We start from the raw sequence: 17,991 nt of genomic DNA, 5'->3' as shown, positions 1-17,991 counted from the left end.
TTTTAGTCTGCTCTGTTCATAAAATGTAAATAATTAAGGAGAAAGGTTTGTCTACCTCTCCTCTCTTCCCATTTTCCTCTCTTTCTTTAATGATTATTGCTCCAAAGGGCAATTTATAAATTGCTTTGAGAAAAAGTCCAAGCTATTTTGTGGTAGTTGTGTTTTGGTTACATGAATTTCATTCACTACTATGTTTTTTCTATAATTTCCCCATTAGAAGCAAGTGCCTTTACTTTAAAAAAAAATCCACAGATCAATAATTGAGAGATTGATCAAGTCTAATTATAATAAAATGTGCTATAATTTCTGCATTAAAAATCTTAGCGTCTCATGTTTAATTCACGTTATGTCCTATAGGTTGTTGTGGTATGTTTTAATGCTGAAGCTGTTGCTGTAGTCTATTTTCACTTACCTTCACTGCTCTTTTTGGTGTTTCAGCCAAGATGGGTGGCAGAATTCCCTTGTAAAAACCTAACAACCTGTTGAAGAAATAAAAGATTTTCTATAAGTAAGGGAATTAGAAAATAGGTAATTCTGCCCTTGTTTATGGAAAAAGCAACTCATCTCAAAATACTCCCAATTAGTCAATGTAGCACACCACTTATAAAGATTGTTTTAATTCTAAAATGGAGAGATTATGAATACTATGTTTATTAGCATTGTTCAAAAGAATAATAAATGATACCGAGACTGGAATCCTTTATGTAAATTGCTAAACACAACCATGAGTTGTACCTGGAAGATGAAGTTGATCCTCCTTACCCTGAGGAATCTTACATTTATTTTCTCAGTTGTGTGGTAGGTAGTTTCGAGCTGTCTACAGTCCTGCATTTCCTCCCTTGTGGTAACCAAATGAGGTTAAGGTTATACTGAACCCACGAGACTCAAACTTTCTGAGGCTAACAAGATGATGAAATCTCAGTTTTACCTTTACCAACACAAGGGAACTAACAAGCTTTGTGGCTATAAACTAGGACTTCTAGCCCTATTTTGAGTCTGTCATAATTTTTTAACTTCCTTAATGGAGATGGAAGAAGGTTAGGGACATATGTTGCTGACAGAAAAAAAAAAAAAGTCAAACTCCTTTGCTGATATGTAAATATACAGTGCCTGGGACAGCTATTGTTGCCAATGCTGAGAGACTTGTCACATATTCAGATGTTCTTAGAAAAAACAAAAGAATGAGTGGATATGCTCATGATGGGATTTATAAAATGTCACCACTTATTTCATAGTATATATTAAGATTCAAAAATTTAAATTTGTCTGACCTAGAACAAATCTGTATGTGTGTGTGCGTGTGTGTATATGTGTGTGTATTTATGCCACGCCCTCATTTTAAACCTGAAAATACATAAATTTAGAAGAGAATACTTTGTGTTATTTTCTGAGATAATCTGATGAACCCATAAGTGACTACAGATAAAGGCAGGACACAGTGTGTCTCTGTTTTAGGATGTCCATTTTCCACAGGGCTTGGGTTTCTCTGATTTACCCCTCAAGCCTCACTCCAACTCCTTGAAATGGAGTTATTCTTCTAGCTGTATTTGTGAAACAAGAAAGCTCAGACTTTATTTTTTTTAAAAAAGAATTTATTCAGACGAAACCATAGTGCCACCCAATCCAACATGGTGATTTCTTGCCCTTCCTTGATTCACTGGCTTACACAGCATCCTTCAGTGAGGGGAGCAAAGGGCTTGTCTTACAGCTTCTAAATTATTAGTTCCTTTAGGGTTAGGTGTGTGTTGGAGTGCTTACCTCAGAGCCTTCTTTTGTATATGTAACCAAGACAAAAATATTTGTTCAGCATATAGATTTCATAAAGAGGGAGAAAGGAATCAAATGGTCCTTCAATATGGGTTTACTTTGCCCATTATTTTTCACTTAATGGATAGTACAAGCATTATAAATAGGAAGTGAAGCAGACGTGTGATTTGAAGAACTACAAAACTTATGAATTCCCCCACCTCCTTTGCATTCCAATTTCAACTACTGATGCCTAAAGTTCATGTGTAAAATTTAAATACCACCATTCTTTACCATTTAAATTTCATTATAAATGAACTATTATCCTATTTTCAGCATGGGAGTGACTAAGCATAGGTTTGGTCTTCCCCAAAAATAAATATGGTCTTCCTGAATAGAAGTTCTACACTTATGTTGAAAGAATTATTAGTTCTGTTCTTTCTGTACTGAATTTTCCACATCTGGAAGATTATGCTTGGTTATGGAGGCAGGGGGATTAAGTAAGTAAAGCTTCTAGAACAGAGGGTCCAAGTTAATAGAGGTACTTGAAATCCCATGCTACAGAGAACAGCTTTAGGAAGAACAGTTGCTCGGCCTGAAGAAAGTCATACAAAGCAACATACATGATAGATGTCTTGGAAGTTGAGCATATAGGAAAGAGATTAGACTTTTTATTTCCAGGAGATACGACTAGGACTGACAGGTGGAAACAAGAAAAGACACATTTTGTTTCAGTAGAAGCTTGATACAAGGAAGTATGCCTACTGGAAATATCTAGAGATAGAATGGGCTCTCCTGAAAAACAGTGAGCGCCCCTTTATGGTATATTGTCAGGTAGTCTTGATGGCCACTTGTCATGGATGCCAGAAATGGGATATGCATAGTAATGAATGGACTCATTGGCCCTGAAGGTTGGTCTCCTCCAACGTGCAAGATTTTGTTACTCTAGGAAGAAGAACAAGAAGACGTAGGAAAGTACTTTCCTCAAGAGACAGACTCTGTCTTACTTCAAACTTTTGCCTAAAGTAGAGCACTGCTTTTCTGGAGGACAGAAGTCTTATAAGTAACACAGAAGGTCTTCATTTTACAAATGATGAGGGAAAATATTAAAAAGAGGTGTAAGGCAAGAGGAGAAAAAAGGCATCTGGGAGAACCATAAGGATTTAATCTGAAAAGATCTGGGAGGTCCAGAGCCCTCTGCTTCATGTTGGCAATGCTTTCTTGATGCACCCTTCTTCCCTTCTCTCTGCTCAGTTGCTTTCATGTGCAAACATCCCCCGACCCCACCTCTATGCCTCCAGTCATCCCACCATCCTGAACTTCCTAACAGCGAATGAACAGCATTAATGGGGCATTCTCAAGGATCACAGGTAGTCTTTGCAGGCATATGGAAAGCTAGAACTATCTACTTCCTTGCAATGTATTCATAGCTATCCATACAATAGTGGTAATCTATGGAATAGTCAGGCCAGCACCCCTTCTGTTGAGAATGGCCCCTCCCAATTTTTTTAAAATCACTGCAACCGATACTGGTATAATGATACTGCTTGTAGGCAGCAGTTGATTGGGCATCTCACTGAATGGATCCAAATGGTGTTCTGTCTCTGCCCCAGTTAATCTGACCCAAACTGGATGTAGCAGAATTTTTCTCCAGGATTTAGGAATTAGAATAGAAAAGATCAGTGTCACTCTGTGTGGTTGAAACTCTAACATATAAAGCTAGAAAATCAACTGCAGTCTTCTGTTGTTTGGAGGAAGTCAACGTGCGCCGATAAGAAAAAAAGGAAGCTACCCTTCAAGGAAACACAAACGAGATGGAGAAGAGAAATTCTGGTATTGTGAGTGTGACTCCACTGCCAAAATTTCTTTATGCCTAGTTACATCTCAAGCTTTCTTGAATATTGGCATTTCCTTTTGCTTTTGATTGTTTAAGATACTTGGTAGCATTTATAACACATTTCTTTTTTTTTTACTTAAATAAGTTTGAGTTGGGTTTATTACTTACAACCCAAAGTCCTAGATCCAAAAAGTAAACCTCATGGGCCTTACAACCAAGATGGCTGCTGTAGTACTTCAATTCCATGTCCTCTCACATGAAGAACCTTTTTTGTCAGTTAAATGGGCCCTTGGACTAATCAGTAGGGACGCACCCAAAACCTGAGCAGGAGGATGTAGGGCTCAGCTGATGAGCGATTTTTATGACTTGATTAGATAATTACTGAAAGTTTTCCTAATGCAAAGCATGATATACAGATTCTAAGAAACAAAAAGGAATTGTAATGTTTTGGGAAGGAGATATATACATTTTTTCTGCTAAAGAATTGATGTTTATATCCACATGCACTGTTCACTCTGCCAAATTTTTCTGCCTTTGTGAAGTTTTGGCTTGAAATACGGAACATGTAGCTTACCAAGACACTAACTAGGGAAGTTAAGAGAATTGTGACACCCATATCGACATGCTTCATATTGCCTACTTCCCAAGAAGCAGATTGACACATTCGGTCTACTCCTTGGATCAATGGAAAGTGGGATTCTAATGTTTATGTAGCATTAATGGCAGCTTGTTCCCCTGAAAAGAGAGTAAAGCCACCACTCTGGTTTTAAGTTTTGACCCACTTCAGGCCAACTGGAGAACTCTCTGGAAGAGACACAAGGACCAATGCCAGACCTCCCATAACACTGTAGTATAAACTATGTGGCAGCCCTCATATTTTATTTCTTAGAGTTATTACTTCTGAAAGTCACGAGTTTGCTTTTAACTGTCATGTAGAAAAATGTTAACTTGGATGTGTCTAAATTTTGTTGATGTTGTTTTAAGTAAAAATAGTCAAAGTCTATTGAATGCTTACTATGTACTAGCCACTCTGTTAAGAGTAAATATATGTAGGCCTTTGTACATATTTAGTCTCATTCAACTCTCACAACGATCCTTTGAAGTAGATATGATTATGTTCTTTATTTTGCAGGTGAGGCCTACTATCACATCATTGCCAGACTGGGTACAGTGACTCAAATCCAGTTCCATTGTCCTCACAGTCCATGTTTTTGACCATTGGGCTATACTGTATTGCAGTTTTTCTTGAAATAAAACTATTTTCGTAAACATTTTTGTAAAGTTAAGTTATTTCTGTTGCAAAAATGTCTTGTCATTATTTTCGGAGGAAGCAGAAATGGCAACTAAAAATCAGGTATCTATTCCCATTTCCATTCAATTCTGTTTTAAAGTAATGTGAAACGCTACCTGCGTAACTGATAGATTTGGGATGAGATGAACATATATTTTTTTTTGTGTGAAAGCTTTTGGATTGTCGATTAAATTTTTCTAATTGGAACAGAAAGATAAAAAAAAAAAAAGCCCTAGGGTCAACTTTCTTCCCCCATAGTATAACTTTTGCCTTTAAGACGCATACCAGGATAATTCTGTCAACGTGAGAGAAAGACAATGCTTACTTCAGTAATATGATAAAACATTGAAATATTAATAATAAGTATTAAAATAAAAACTGTTACCATCCAGAAAAGCAGTGGGGAGCACTGTTGGTTGCTTACACAACAGGTACTCCCCGATATCCCTTCTTCCTTAGGGTGCAGGCATTCACCACACCTTGAGCTCAAGGAAGAAAGCCTTCTCCAATCTAGGGGGTGAAGCATAATTCTTCAGGCAAATCATAGTGGTCCCATTCGCTTGCTAGTGAATCCCATCACATGTGCGAACATATGACCCAAACCTAGCCCATGAGACCAGTATGGGGAAGGGATGTATGCTGCAAGTCTTAGATTTCCAGCCTAAGGAAAAGAGGCACATGGGAAGAAAAGCCCCTATTCTTTGTTAGGTGTTGTCCTAACTGCATGAGACGCCTGTGTACTGTGACCCAGTGAGATACTCTTGCCCACAGCTGAAGATGGCCAGCTGGAAGAGGGGAAGGACCTAGACCTTCATGACTAAATTAACCAATCCTGGCACCCTACCTCCAAATTTCTGGTACTGTGAAATTAAAAATAAATCTACTATTTGAGCTGCTTTCACCTATGTCTTCCATTAACCTACAGCTAATAGCATTCTGATGCAAATAGAATGCTTTAACACCTCCTTCTGAAAAAGTCTTAAATTGTAATTTTTAAATCATAAGCACAGTGAAGACAGTTAAACATTAAGCAAGAAGATTGTGAGGACCATTTAAAAAATAGTTTTAGATTATTTCTATCGGGAACCTGTCACACATCAAAACCCTATCACATTTGGATGATTACCTGTGAGAGAGCCTGATATTGCAAATGAAACGTTGAGAGGGTCAGCAAATTCGAGGATGGGGTTTCACATCTCTAAAGCCATTAGATCATGACGGGTTATACACTAACAAGAGTTGTTGTTCAAGAACATAAATAGACACAGAGTACTACAATATTGGATCACATTTGTTTTTAATTGTCTAATCAAAACAGGCCTTGTATTACTTATGCACATCTATAAAATGAAGATCAAAACTGCATTGCATATGTTCTTCTCAAAGATGCAGCTCACACGTAGCTTATTTGACATACAGATTTGTGGCAAACCCCACAAAATAAATTTACTCCTCATTTCCCCCATCCCTATTTTAAAGTGTGAAGCTATTTAACATATTGGGTCAATCAATGAAAAGGTGTTGATTGTATGAGGCAAAAAAATGTGGAGTTTCCTTTGAGTTCCAGTTTGGGTCCCATGCTAGTGATTCACTTACAGTAAGTTGAACCCTCTAAGAAGCCTTTCTGCTGTCTCTCATTAGCAGAGTCCAACTTTAAGTTACTTTGTTTAAGTTCCAAACTTTAGATGCCCAAAGAAACCAAGAAGATCTTTAACTAAACCTCTTCTACCTGACAATATCTCTAGTCCCTCTGGACAGCTGAAAAAAAGTTACTTGCTTTAAGTCAGCCTCTGAAATCTAAAGACTTTGTGGTAACTGTTGGATAGACTAAAGAGGGCTTAAAATTCTCATAATTCGACTCAGGTAAAGAAACCGAAAAAGAATGGAAGAATGATGTGTCCTGTCTGCCCCTCCTTTTCCCCCTCTGGGTCACCTCCTTGTTGGTTTTGCAGTTATTTTCCTAATTTAGTACGTAGAAAATGTTTGGAAGTCATCTGTACCGTAGAGTTGAACTGCTTCTACAGGCAGGCTGGGGAGTTTCTAAAGTTGCTAGGCTAGTAAGTGGGATTTTGGTGTTGGGGCAATGACATAGCACACTTTCTTCTTTGCAGCCCCAATGGAGGAAGGGAAACTGTAGCTGGTTCATGATTGACCTTTAGAGGGAGTAATCCCCTGTTGTCCATCACGAAGGTCATCATAAAACTCAATTGATAGATTACTGAGAAATGAGTGTAAGAAAACCATGAATAGATTATCTTCCCACCCAAAGAGGAAAAGATCAACATACAAATCCACTGCCCGTGAGAATTGCGGCCTTCCCTGGTTGTTGGAGTTGAAGGGCTTTGGGCCCAAACTGCTGAGATTCGTAACCTAGGTCCAGCAACCATCATGCTGGATGCCTGGATCGAGACACACATCATCCGAGCCTGAAAAGGCCAATGGAAGAAATGATTTCCAAGTTGCAAAGCCATTTTCCAAGTCACCTGCAGCACACTCACAGGCAGCATGAGAAGGATGTTTTCACCTGGATCTCACTTCTTTGCCAAAAACCTGGCATTCAGCAAGCGTCCAGAGCAGCTTTAATACTCACCGGTGAAGCATGAAATAGGAGCGACAGGGAAAGTGACACCAGATCTTCAGTTGGGGAAATTGGAAAGCATTAACACGTCTGTGTACCTAACAGAGCACAATTACTACATTTTACTTTGTTTCAACAGTCAGGACCTAAATGAACATCACCATTCAGTTCTGTTCTGGGCAATGATCCAAGCTCATCTTAGTACAGTTGATTTTGAAGCCTTACCATCAATCATATCTTCACAATTTGTTCTTCTTTCAGGCTTCAGGCATCCTCCTGATTTCTATTTCTTGTTTGGAAGCCTTGAGTCATCTGTTCTGGCAACATGAGCAATCTGAATCAGTCATTTTCTCCAAATTGTATTGAAATAGGGATTTTGCTAGTTTGTTTTCTTCCTCCTTTCTTTCACATAATTTTCCCTTTAAGGATCTCCTAATACAAAGCTGATTGAAGGTATACAATATCCTCTTTCTTCTGCTGTTGGCAAATTCAAGTTTCTTACCTACACGCTGTAGCTCTATAATTAAAACAATGAGGACTGCATTCAGCCCTGGGTTATGAGTGCACTGCTTCCATTGCGCCATGGCTTGTGTATCCCAGGGCAAAATTCTGGCCCTGGCACCACACCTTTAGGGCGTTTTTCTGACATCACTTATACTAGTTCACAGAATCCAAATGAAAGAGTGGAGTTTCATGGCTCTGTTATTTGAATTATGTACAATCTGCAATCTGAAGCTCTCGAAATTACATGCGTCTTGGGGCCATTTTCATTTAGGCAAAGGAGAGAGGGAAAGCTATGTATCCTTCAAAGGAGAGAAAAAAAAAACAGCTGAAAAAAAGTGACACAGATTCTTCTTTTAAGAGCACCAACCGAATTTCAAGGAAGTACAACAGAATTAAGGTTTGAGCTAACATTCTCGTGTAAAACTAACGAAAGTTTTTCCTGCTTTAACTCATCTCAGGTCTTCAGGCGTGAACAATATAGTTATTATTTTTCACTACAGAGAATTAATTGAATTAAGTTTCTGCATATGGTCCTTGAATGTATTTGTTACCCCAAACCATACCACTTTTATTATATGCTGTATGGATGAATTCTTTAAAGTTTTCAACAACACACGTTTTTGACTAAACTTTCCTTATGATTTTACCATGACAATTGAACTTTGTTGATGTGCCTAAAATAAACCACAACTTTGATTTCCTAAGATACAAAAAAATTAGCTTAGCTGTCAGTATCACTTACGAGGTAGGTCCATGGCTCCATTCCCTGGAAAGTTGGCAAGGTGCTCGATGCACTAAACATGTTGCACAGTTCAGCCCAAGGAAGGCATTAGCATGATATAGTAACCAGAACCCTGATGGAAAATGCTAAGGAAAGAAAAAGTAAAAAAGATAGTTGAGAGGCAACTAAAGTAGTAAATAATATGGGTAGAACGTGGTGTTAATTGCTCCATTAATCTATAAGTGAAGAGACTTATCTAGAACTAACTATGCAAAAAGTATTCATTTTCAGTGACAGCAGATTATCCTGCTTATAAGGATGAACATGTTTCCACTAGAAAATAAGAATCATTTGAGAGGTCGTTAATGCTTGTGGATGACAACTGTGAGGAATAGGACTCAAAAAAGAAGGAAAGAAAGAAAGAAAGAAAGAAAGAAAGAAAGAAAGAAAGAAACGAAAGGAAGGAAGGAAGGAAGGAGAAGGAAGGAAGGAAGGAAGGAAGGAAGAAAGAAGAAAGAAAGAAAGAAAGAAGAAGAAGAAAGAAAGAAAGAAAGAAAGAAGAAAGAAAGAAAGAAAGAAAGAAAGAAAAGAAAAGAGAAGGAAAGAAAAAGAAAACAACTAAACAACTTGGACTGGGACTGAATGGAATCTAGGAAAAAAGAATCTGATCATAGAGTCAAAAAGTCCTTCGCCAAGCAGCTCCCAGCCAGCTCTCTGATCAACAAGTTCTGTTGAAGAAATTCTTTGCTCCATTCTGGTAACCCCCATCCTCTCACTGATGCCCTTTTTCCTACTTTCTCTGTTTCTAATTTCTGTTTTTCCCACTCATGAAGTAACGATCATTCATTTATTCACTCACTCATTCATTTGATATGCTTTGTTCTGAGCACTAGGCTAACCACTTTTATCTAGGGGCAAATGTGGACACAGGAGTCTCAATACTCCCAAAAGAACTCTGACAAAATTCTCCAAGAAGACTTCTCTAAGATATGGCAGACAAAATCTTGATACTATATCTATCTGCAAATGCTTGACTGAAATGTTACCTTTCATATCACAATATGTGTTTAGCACATAGTAACACTTACATAACATTATATTGAACATGCTTATATTCAAATAGGAAATGTACATACTTATGCATAAACATCTATATATATATAAACATACATATATATAGACCCATCTGTATACACAGACATGACTCAGTTTCCATATTAATAGTCAGAATGACTTGTATATTTTTAACTGAATAGAGTATGTATTATTCACATGATTACCATGTATAACCCAGCTTATAAATCACTTGACAATGGCCACTCCTGTTCTTTATCGCCACTCTTTGGCATTTGGCATTAATTCAATGCTGCCTGTCAGTAAAGGCGATATGATGTAGTGGGCAGGAGTGTGGGCTCTGGAGCCACACTCTTTGGGTCTGAATTCAGGCTTAACCATTTATTAGCTATTTACCCACCATGAAAAACCATTGGCAAAAAAGGTGAGCAAATTAATTCAAGGTATTACTGCCAGAACAGAAATTTTTTTTAATGCAAACTCTCTCTACAAGTGCTTATGGAAATGAGTTAGCACATTGTAAGTAATATGATTTAAGAGCTTGACCTAGCTGCAGAGCTATATATGACCACAGCTGGGCAAAAAGCCTCAGAATTCAGAGATGTCCTTCACAAATGGAACCTTACCTAAGTGCGTGACCCAGTGTGTTAGGAATTCACACTCTTTTGTGGACTTCTGGTACAACCAATACATACATGTTTGAGGCCAAAGATGTTGAGCACTAAGGGCACCAAGCAGGTTCCTCCCAATGTACAAGTCACATTTGGAAATGCACTAACTCTTTATGGACTCCAGTTACACACTAAGCACAAAATTAATTTCTTGAGGTGCCTCCTAGTGGACTTCTAGAGGAATTAAGTCTATTGAGAGAAACTCTAGGAACAAAAAAAGCAATCATTGTGCTAAATGTTTTACAACTATCATCCCATTCAATTTTTACATGAAATAGATTCTACTGTCTCTATTTCATAGACAAGTATGCGAAGACTCAGTGAAGTTAAGCAACTTTCCTACTAGTCAAACAGCTGGTAGGTGGTGGAGTTGGGATAAGAATCCAAGTCTATTTGACTCTAAAACCTCTGCTCTTGAATGCTGTGTGTGACTTCTGTGTTGAAGGAGAGAGAGAGAGAGAGAGAGAGAGAGAGAGAGAGAGAGAGAGAGAGAGAGCGAGCGCTTGAGAGTGAGTCAAATCCACTGGGAAACATCATTCTACCTCCTGCTCTAGTGCTCCCTTGTGACTGTTCAGGCCCCAAGCTCTGCTTATTTATGAGAGGGGCTAATATGCTGCTTTTCGAATGGAGGAAGGGCTGGGCCAGGGTTTGTAGCCCCTTTTGTCATCTATAGTCTCTTGCGTCAGTTTTTTTTAAGTCCCTGAGTTCTTACTTAACTGATTAAAACACAAGTTAAATGGATAGTCACCAAATTTTCTGGATTTCATAAGCCAAAGTCTTATAGGTAATTTATGGGCTTCTGGATATGCAAAGTCTTCCAGACCTTGGATCATCATCCACATGCTGATAACTATCATGTAACATCTATTCAGCATCTCCATTTGGATGTCTAACTGGCATGTCATAATTAGCACTTTCAAGATGAACTCCTGATGATCTCTCCACAAACTTGCTCCACCCACAGTATTCTCCAGATCAGTTAATGGCAACTCCATCTTTCCAGTCATTCAGAGTAGACGCCCTGAAAGCATATACTTGAGTTGTCTCTTTCTCTCATTCACCTCTATGACCCGGGTCCAAACCCTGATCAAATCATTGAACCACTGCAATAGCCTCTTAACTAGTTTCCCTATATTCTAGTCATGGAACAGTGATGGAATAGTCCTATCAAAATAAAAGGCAAGTCATGTCACTCCTCTGTTCCCAACTTTCCAATGTCCTCTCATCTCCTTCAGAGCAAAACTAAAGTCCCTCCTAAGGTTCTAAGCAACTGGCTTCCATCATATTGCTTTATACCCTCCACCTAATTCCACACTACTCTTTCCTTGATTCACTCTCCTGCAGCCCCAGTGACCTTCTTGCTACCTGGACCAGGCCCACTCCAACAGCAGGGCCTTTGCACTTGCTGCATCTTGTCTGGGATCCTCTCACCCACATATCCACATGGACCGCCATTCTCTTCTTAACACTCTGTGCCAATGTTACCTGCTCAGTGAGTTTGTCTTCACCTCTCTTTTATTTAAAACTGCGATATTCTCACTTTAGCACTACCTGTTCTCTCTGCCTGCTTTATTTTACTTTATAGAACTTATCTCCGTCAAGTAAGTTTTATAGTTTCCCTGCTTGTTTTGTTTACTCTCCATTGCTCCCACTAGGATGTCAGTTTCATGAAGACAGGACAGGGGCTTTTGTCTATTTTATTTACTGCTATATCCCAGGGGCTAAATACAGGACCTGACATACAATAGGTGTTCAGTAAATATTTGTTGGATGTAAGAATAAATGCATTATATTCTCGCTGACCCAGTCTGACAGTGTTGTGAATAGAAAATTGTATCTGGCATTTTGTATTATTCCAAGGTCAATCTCTTTCACTTTCCCACCAAATGTCAATTCTTCCAAATCACTTGGATTTCACAAAAATAGCTATCAATGAGGAAAGTTTGGGGCATTTGATCTAGTGAACACAAGTAGAATTCAGGAAATGGCAATCGAGGAAACCTAGACTTCATGTGAGTAATTATCACTTATCAGCTATGAACTCATGGTAGCAAACAGCATTTTTACTCAACCAATCTACCCTATCTCTTCTCCATGCTGGTAGAGCCTAATTCTAGTGTTCACACCCTTGAGGCCATGTACTTAGGGAAGGGGAACTCTCCCCAGTCCTGGCATGATTGATTTAATCTCCTGCTCTTATTCTCCTAGCTCTAATTGTATGAGATATGCGCATGTGACTTAATTCTAGCCAATGAAACTTGAGAGGGCTTTTGAGTCAGTTTTTCTCCTTCCTAAAAAATATGATTTTTGTGCCTTATCTCCGGAGATGTGGATTTGATAGGTCTGAGTGGAGGTTTAGGAATTTGCGTATTTAACACCACCCCTAATTCTGATGCAGAAGGTCCAAAACTACATATTGAAAAACAGAAAAAAATACTTCCCTATCAGGTAATGACCTAGAGCAGCTCTTCCCCAGATTTCTGTGTGTTCGGAAGCAGGCTAGAGTACTCATAGGAACTTCACGAAACCATCCTCACTTTCCTCCACTTTCCAGTCTACAGTGTACCCACTTTTTGAGCCAAGAACTGCTAGTTGCAAGTGTGCTCCATGCTTTTGATATGACTGTTTCTGGCCTTGGAAACTAGGAAGCTGTATTCTTACCATCGGCCACTGCTGCATGGGGTACCAGTTTGCAAACCCCCAATACCCATTACAGGGACTTCGTTCCTACTTCTTGGTTTCCTCCTCGGTTTATTTAGAAACAACACTGAGACATGCCAAAAACAGATTATTATCTTGCCCATGTCTTTTCAAAAGAGATTAATATTTCATTCCACCTCTGTCTATCAAGGCTAGCAGAAATCTTGGTTGGCATAAGGCATGTTTTGACTGTTTAAACAAGAACAAATTTTAAATGAGGGTACCTTTCTCTCATTCTGCTAACAGTTGTGCACTTTGCAGAACAGGTACAACAGGAAGTAACCTCTGCTATAAAGCAAGCAGGACTACACCCACGGCTGTTTAAGCTGAAGAATGTATGAAAAATACTTTTCTTTTGCTTCATAGAATGAACCAACAAAGAAGTCAGGCTTTTTTAGGGTTCTGTAGCTGATTGATTTTAGAGAAGCAGCACTGCATGGGGAGTGTCCCTATGGATCTAGCTTCTAAACTGATTACTTGTTTGAAGGAAAAAGACCTGTGAATTACCGACTAATCTTGGTGTTTACACTTCTCACTAAAGTCACTGTCTGGGGCTCCTCTGTCCCAAGGAATTCCATGTCCTTCTCACATATAGCCATTTTCAGGACTATTCATTAATTTATCAGCAAGAATTTCTTGAGCTAATATACACCTGGTACTAATTACCAACAGTACATCTAATTTGGTCATTGCAACAGCAAACATGCTATAATTTTGTCAACTATCAAGCCACAATATTCCATTAATCTGTGTAATTTGTCCATGAGCCAGGAAAAGCACAAGTATATTTTCTCCCAGTTTTCAAGAAATACTGAATAATAGAAAGGTTATGTTTACTTATTATCTCAGGCAAGAAACTAAATGCCTGCAGATTAATATTTGGATTCCATATTTGGAGTTTCAATTTTTTTCTCCAGCAAATTAACTCATTCATTTATTCATTCAATAAATAATCAAGTGTCTGTTAAGTTCTAGACATGAGTCTCTGGGTTAGAGCTAAAGCAGTGAACAGTGGACAAGTCAGACACATTTCCCACACTCACAGAGCCTATGTACTGATGGGGGTGCCGGACGATGAACAGGTAACAAACAAATGAATAAAATTATGACAGAGCAACATCATTAATAATTAGGGAGCTATAAATCAAAACCACACTGAGATACCACTTCACGCCCATTAGAATGGTTACTATTGAAAAAAAAAACCTGTAAATAATAAGTTTTGGGGAGGATGTGCAGTAATTGGAACCCTTGTACATTGCTGGTGGGAATGTAAAATGGTGCAGCTGCTGTAAAGAATAGTATGGTAGTTCTTCAAAAAACTAAACAGATTTACAGTATGATCCAGCAAATTCTACTTCTGGATATATGCCCCAAAGAATTTAAAGCAGGAACTCAAACAGATATTTGTACACCAATGTTCACAGCAGCATTATTCACAACAGCACAAAGGGGAAAACAACCCAAATATCCATCAGTAGATGAATGGGTAGAGAAAATGTAATACACACTGGTGCTCGCGTGCGCGCGCGCGCACACACACACACACACACACACAATGGAATGCTATTCAACCTTGAAAAGGAAGGGAATTTTGATATATTCAACAACATGAATGAATCTTGAAGACATTATTATGCTAAATGAAGTAAGCCAGACACAAAAGGACAAATATTGTTACGATTATATGAAGTACCTAGAGTAGTTAAATTCGAAAGTTATTGCCATGGATTGGGGGGAGGAGGGAATGAGGAGTTAGAATTGAATGGGTGCAGAGTTTCAGTTTTGAAAGATGAAAAGAGTTCTGCAGACGGATGGTGGTGATGGTTGCACAACAATGTGCATGTACTTAATGCCACTGAATTGCACACTGAAACATGGTTAAAATGGTAAATTTCATATTCTGTATATTTTACCACAATAAAAAAAAATGATGCTGTAGAGTGAAAGTTATAAGGAAAATGAAATAGAATGGTAACTTGTTATGTGGGGTGGAAGAAGGCCTACTAATTCCGATTGGGTTTCCTTGGAAGGCCTCATTGAGAAGACAGTGGCTGAGCCAAGAGAACTTGTATTTATAAGAGGTACAATCTATCGGAAGGGGATAGAGAGTTTAAAAAATGGAGAAGTTTAGAGTAAAAAAATCACTACATCTTGTGAGAATCTAAGGCAGCAGTTTATAACATTTTTTTTTGCTCTTCAAGTAAGGAGGATGGAATAGCCTGATTTCCAAGGTCATTGGGATATTGCAAAAATTATTTTAAAAAATAGTTTATATTCTTTAGATTCATCCATCTCCATATAGGGAACTTAATGCATAGTAGTTGGCCATACTGAAGATTTAAAACCAAATCACTTGGTAAAACCCACCAAAGCAAAGCCAATATTAAGTATAGAATTACAGACCCGCAGCATTTCTGAGCTAGGAAGGGCCCTTCAGAGCTTTAACCCTCTCCTCTAAAGCTAATTTCTCTCTACGACGTCCACATCAAGTTGTCACCCAGCTTCTGATCAGCACCTCTAGATGCCAGGATCCCACATCCTTTCAGAGTGTCCATCTGATTCTTGGATGACTTTGCCATTACAGAGACATCCTCCTGCTTTGAGCCCAGTTCCATTTTCAGGTGACTTTCAGGTACTTACTAATCGCTAGGTGTGATAGTTAATTTTACATGTCAACTTGACTGGGCCACGTATTTGGTCAAAATTAGTCTGGGTGTTTCTCCGAGGGTGTTTTTGAATAAGATTAACATTTATACCAGTAGACTGAGTGAAGCAGATTACCTTCCATAATGTGGGTGGGCATCATTCAGTCAGTTGGAGGCCTGAATGAAAAAAAAGTGATCCTCCCCACCAAGTAAGAGAGAATTCTTCTGACTGATGGACTTCATACTGAAATATCAGCTCTTCCTGGTTCCAGGTCTTTGGACTTGTAAATGGAATATCAACTCTGCAGATTTTGAATTTGCCAGCTTCCATAATCTCATGAGCCAATTTCTTATCCATCCATCCATCCATCTATCCATCCATCCATCCATCCATCCATCCATTCATCGGTTCTGTTTCTGGAGAACCTTGACAAAATACACCAAGCCATATTTTTAAAAAGACTAATTCCAGTCCTCTTGAGGAACTGTAAAATATTTGAAGGTGATTATCAAGCACTCTGATGCCTATAACAGGACCCCAGATGCTTTATCGATCTACCTCAAAGTCCCTGGATCAAAATTCGCAATTACTTGGGCTGAGGTAGGCACAGCGGAGCAAGATTATTATCTCCTTGTTCTAAATGTTATGTTTCTATTTATATAGCCAAGGACCAATTTAGCTTTGTTTCATCCACACCATTCTGTTGCGTATATGTGACACACACACACACACGCACACGCACACACACGCGCGTGCATATGTACAACCAGTTGCTATAAACCTACTCTTCCACTTCCTTAAGGCTATAGTAGAAGGAAAGAGGGGTGGGTGAGGATAAATATGTTCCAAGTACATTAAAGGGGAGGGAAATCAGATTTAACGAAGGTTGTTTAACATCCATAATCTTATTTCATCTTTATTTACAGATGCAGAAACAAGACTCCTGGAGCCTATGTAACTTATCCACACTGACATAGTTAGGAAGTAACTGAGATGGGATTGCAGCCCAGACCTCTCTGATCTGTCCTCTGCCCCACACCACTCGACATACACATTGTGGCCACTTGAAATAATTTCCAGAGTAATATGAGGCGACGAGTGGCATGAAAATATGAAAGAAAGAAAATGCAAAAAAGAGGAAAAGAGGAGAAAAGTATAATATAAAGTAAAATTAAATTTAATAGCAAAGGTATTATTCATCTACTTCTTCTTTGTATGCCTTCCTGCAGAATTCAAGAATTGTCATAGAAAAATTCTTACTACCAATAGCAGAATGTGTGGCAAAAGAGGAATAATTACATGTTTTCAGGTGAGCTTAGGGGTGAGGAAATGGTATTAAAAAAAATAACACAATGCGCACTCGAAAATCACAACTATGAACTTTAAAATTGGTATTTAAGATGAAAGCTATAATTGTCAGGGAAATAAAAAAAATAAGAAAATAAAAATTTTAAATTAAAATAATATAAACTATCTGCAATTCTAATCTAAAGAGAAAAAAGGAAACTGAACAGAGAATTCCATTTAATCTTGACCCCTGAAAACCTGTGGTCCAAACTATACCCTTATGTATATAAAATGTAATGAAAGAGGACAAATCTGCTATCTGACTACATTTTAGAAAAATCTGACATGGAATAGTTTTCATGCAGTCTTTAGGCATGGTGGCTTCCTCGTTACTGAAAAAGCAACAGTGTGATACCTGAGAGAATACGCAGTTATCACTCACCATGAAAAAACAAGGCTGTATTCAGAAAATGGGCATTTTGCACATAGAACAATCCCATGAACCCCATGTGTGCACACCTATGGGCATTCTCACATACATGGTAGTTTTTTCTCTCCATCTCTGTCAGTGCCCTGTGGTGACAGTCACTGATCCCTGGGTGACCCACACTCCCAGGGGGTTTGGCAACACACACCCATCCTACAGAGCGACTAGTGGATCTTCTTAGTGATGTCCTCAGAGATGTACCTCTTCCCCTGGAGGGCAGGCGGGTTATGTATAGAGGCCTGGCATCTCTACCGGGACAGAAAATGAGAGCCTGGGACTCGACTGAAAGTGGATTTCCTGCAGGGTTGAGCGAAGTGCTTCCAACCATCCAGCCAGATGTTTCTCTATAGGCTCCTGGCAGCCATGGTTTGCTTGAGATGAAGCCAGAATTTGGCCTGATTTCTATACTGCAAAGCCTGATGGAATACTGGGGTGGCACCATTCCA

The 17,991-nt window shown here is 38.7% G+C and overlaps 1 protein-coding gene across 6 annotated transcripts in view; it reads right to left on the bottom strand.

Moving 5' to 3' along the window:
• The window catches only part of SLC25A21 (solute carrier family 25 member 21), a 424,384-nt gene that overhangs the window by 44,129 nt on the left and 362,264 nt on the right, over positions 1-17,991 (bottom strand). For 5 of the 6 annotated variants that reach the window (XM_016138605.2, XM_016138607.2, XM_016138606.2 and 2 more), the window contains one exon: positions 413-479. In XM_016138605.2, the coding sequence (XP_015994091.1) occupies positions 413-479 (67 nt within the window). Of the gene's footprint in view, positions 1-412; positions 480-7,464; positions 7,669-17,991 lie in introns of those variants that run through there. The other variant, XM_036238732.1, reaches the window with a different exon arrangement.

The sequence above is a fragment of the Rousettus aegyptiacus genome, unplaced genomic scaffold (assembly GCF_014176215.1).
Source record: "Rousettus aegyptiacus isolate mRouAeg1 unplaced genomic scaffold, mRouAeg1.p scaffold_m13_p_3, whole genome shotgun sequence".
Classification (NCBI taxonomy): domain Eukaryota; kingdom Metazoa; phylum Chordata; class Mammalia; order Chiroptera; family Pteropodidae; genus Rousettus; species Rousettus aegyptiacus.
The sequence above is the reverse complement of the archived record's forward strand: the minus strand, read 5'-3'. Positions and strand labels throughout refer to the sequence as shown.